General features: G+C 46.4%; 1 protein-coding gene across 1 annotated transcript; it reads right to left on the bottom strand.

Annotated features, from left to right (window-relative positions):
• Nucleotides 1–2,448: 2,448 nt before the first annotated feature.
• LOC109476792 (adenosine receptor A2a-like) lies at nt 2,449–3,534 on the bottom strand. Its single transcript, XM_019777813.1, has one exon. It carries the CDS (start codon nt 3,532–3,534, stop codon nt 2,470–2,472), a length of 1,065 nt encoding a protein of 354 aa, XP_019633372.1. The 3' UTR covers nt 2,449–2,469.
• Between the last annotated feature and the right edge of the window lie 259 nt (nt 3,535–3,793).

Raw genomic sequence — 3,793 nt, forward strand, 5'->3', positions numbered from 1 at the left:
CTAACGGAAATCTTGGATTCTCACTAGCGGAAGTGGGTTTGGAAGTGGTTTCACTTGTTTTGCAAAGCATCATGGGAAAAAATAGGATGTAGGCTACTTCCCATGCCTAGTAGTAAAGATCACGGATATGACGTTGACCACGCCCTCCCCCTGCCTCGATGTAATATTTCCAACAAGTTCTAGCGACAAACTGGTCAACTATATGGTTTTGAATCATTTATCTAGTATAAAGCGAAATTAGAGAAAATGACGTACCTTCTATCGTTCCACCTTCTACCAAAGACTCTCCTACTCGCACGGTCGCATTACGTATATCCGCTTCTTACGTCATATCCCATCCATATCCGTGATCTTTAGTAGGCATTATGGGAAGTGAGAAATTGTCCATGGGGGCAAATACACCTAGTAGCCTCTACCAGGCTTCGGGAGGCGGTTGAAAAGAGTAGAAATTGGCCAAATGGAGAGATAACATGCCAGGGGAGTTGATTTGCTGGAGAGTTCAGTTTGCCGCTCCCCCTACTCTTAACTGTATCGTGAGAATCATAAAGAGAAAAAATGTTGTCAGTTAACAGCCTTTGTATTTGGAGCTTTTAAGCTAATAACTTTAATAACTGCTGTAGTCTGAGCCTGTGTGTCTCAGACTGTCGCTGCCACTCATCATCAGATAGTTCCGTAGATGAACATTTATTAGAACATTCTTGTTATTCATCTCTGACGTGAGGCACGGAATGGCATCTCATAATGTGGGACGTCATCATGCAGGCATCGAGATATAACTTTCCAGCGGTTATTATATCAACAACGGTTATTAAAAATTCTTGCAATTATTCGATGTTAACCGGTACGGTATATGCGTCCCGAACCACGTGCCTCATGAATATGTTTATAGCACCCTTTTACCAGAACATCGACTAGATAAAACAAAACTGAGAACTACTACACGTTAACCAAAGATACTCGGGAGCCAATGCGTGCACTACAAGCCATCAAATTTTATTTTGAACACTTAAACTGCACATGGCAAACCAGCTGAGAATAGTACAGAAAATGACAATTCGCAATTAGACAACTTACGTATACGGGGGTCGACGCATATATATGCGCTACATTACATATAACCAATAAACAATAAAGCAAATTAAAGAGCTACATAGTCCGATATTTGAATTAGCTTTGGCAGTACATACACTTTAATTAGAACTGCATGTCAAACTAAGTGGAAATGATTACATTACATTACATAAAATAACTCATAACAAGCTATGCGGGTCAACCTATGTGGCCTGGGCAACATTACATACATTTACATTTTTGTGGGGTCGTGTGGCGTAGCGGCAGCGTTCTCGACTCGGAACCAGAGGCCCCGGGTTCGAGTCCTTACATGTCACCGATCTTGTGCCCTTGGGAAAGGCACTTGACACGACTTTCCTCACTTCACTCAGGTGTAAATGAATACGTACTGTCCCCTGTGTTGGTGGCGGCATTAATATAAGTTGAAAAAAACTTGAGTGTGCCGTCACCACGTCTTGTGATTATATGTTTCGGAATAAAAAAAAACATTACATACACAACAATGGCGACGAGCTACATAATAAATACATACTGTTATAAACATACGTTGATAGTCAAGATTTTACAAACACGTTTACTTCAGGTCCCAAGAACTACTGTTTTACTAGCGTTTGGAACATGTATTGACCGGTACATTTTCACTTCACTATGGACAATTACTGGCCAACTACAAAACATGTTACTAATCATACATATATATGCACATCAATTAGAGTATACTAATACACATACAATAATCGTCACAGTGAATTTTACTACAACCAGACTAGACGATAAATGTGTATCTTCTAGGAATAGTTCAGTTTTAGTGATCTCTTCAGGGATGACTACGCAATTTTGTCTAACACAATACAATCACTCTTCAGTTTTTTTTTCTTTTTCTCTTTACAAATGCCCCCAGTGCAAGACCAGAGGCAGAGACCGTTTTATAATGAAGGCAATGACATATATTACTCGTATCATGCGCCAGAGCATTACAGGATTAAGTTAAGGAAAGCCAACTTATTGTGGCCCGGTTCCAGGTTGAAGGGATCATGACTGTAAAACGGTCTTCAATCTTACAAGTGAATGAACCGAGTGAATGAACGTCTTGAAAACTGGTAAAACAAGCCTACCTCTGCCCCTTTGGATAGTGGATGATACCAAGGAGGTAAACCTCCTTGATGATACGGTGGTCCTGCTCCTAACCCCGCTTCCTTGCCTGAACTGTTCACTTTTTTCTAATTCAGATGGTAATATATTTTCAAAGTGAATGAACACAGGGTCCTTGGGTAATTCTGTTCCTGATTTGTCCAAATCTATTCCACAGGTCTTGTTTGGTTTAACTGTTTCAGAGAGCAAGTCCTTATTTCGGGGTGTCTCTTCTTCAGGGTCGGCCTTTGTTGCAATGGCTTGTACCTAGCCCTCCCATGCTAACTTTGCACGCACAAGCGGGCGGTCCGAAGTGTGTCCTGTTGTTGCCTGGTTGTTCTCGGTGTCCAGTGTAAGTGTAGGGACGTCTTCTGTTTCGGCATCCGTGTGTACTTGTCCGGGAAGGGTTACCGTCATGTTGTCTTCAGGACGTGGTGTTGGCTTGGCGTGCACCTCCGCCCTCACTGTTAGCCGGAACAGTCGCCCTGAGGCGGTCTGGTGTTCTGCACGGGAGGCTGGTCCGGGGACGGTCGTGTCTGCCTGTGTTGCCTGCTTTTCTGCTGGGTCGGAAGGCAGTTCCTCCACCGTGGGCTGCATGATCAGGCCCGCTGGAGAGGTTTGAACTGACGCCAGTTGCGTGGCCGGTGCACCGCGCCGCCTAGGACCGGTGACGGCGGCCATCTCCGCGCCGTCCTGCCGAACCCGTCGCGCCGGTACCACCGGCGGGTTAGGGTTGGTCCGCAATCCGCACAGCTCCCTGCAGGCTCGGCGGAACTCTGGCAGCCGGAAGCTGTAGATGAATGGGTTCGCCAGGGATGATAGCGTCAGGAGCAGGAGGATGGCCGTGCGGTCAGCGATGATCAGGGCACGTTGGGACATCTGCTCTTCGCTGATCAGAGCTCGCATACGTACCATGGCTACATGGAAAAGGGCAGTGGTTAGAGATGCAGCCAACACGATAGCATGCGGCAGCATCACTTTGAACGCCCTGGTCTGGAACACCCACAGGTCACGGTTCTCGTCTCGTTCCTGCTGCCTTCTGGCTTCCTTGAAGACAAGGTAGTATATCACTGTGACGGAGAGAACAACAAGTAATACGAATAGTGCGTTCATGCCTATGAAAATGTCAGGTAAGGTGCTGTTCCCAGGAACTGTGGTCATCTCACAATGCAGGCTGTACGTGGGGACTTGGCGTGCGCCAAAGGCCACAGGCGTAAGTCCGAGGAAGGAGAAGGCTCTAAACGCCAAGATGCCAACGACCACACGTCTTGTGGTGACTTTTTCATGGTAGTGTAGTGGGTGGCACACGAAGTAGTACAGGTCTACTGCCATCATGTGGTATGTACCATACATAGACATCGAACATGCGGGCGCTACCAGTGGTTTAGCCGTACACCACAGCTGTTCCCCGCTGGCGTCTTGCTGGAAAAGTTCGTAGATACAGATGGGGATCAGGCAGCCGGTGAAGATGATGTCGTCTACCGCCAGGTTACACCGCAGGTAGTGGCTGGGCTTTTGCAGATACTCTTTCTTCCAAACCAAGAAGATGAGCAGCAGGCCGCATCCTACAGACAACACCAGGCTGATGATG

This window comes from Branchiostoma belcheri, unplaced genomic scaffold (genome assembly GCF_001625305.1).
Source record: "Branchiostoma belcheri isolate BF01 breed outbred unplaced genomic scaffold, Haploidv18h27 scaffold39, whole genome shotgun sequence".
In the NCBI taxonomy this organism is placed as follows: Eukaryota; Metazoa; Chordata; class Leptocardii; order Amphioxiformes; family Branchiostomatidae; genus Branchiostoma; species Branchiostoma belcheri.

Bases quoted from the DNA above. Each gene is read 5' to 3' on its own strand.
- LOC109476792 (XM_019777813.1), bottom strand. From the start codon at position 3,534: ATGGCAGTAGACCTGTACTACTTCGTGTGCCACCCACTACACTACCAT.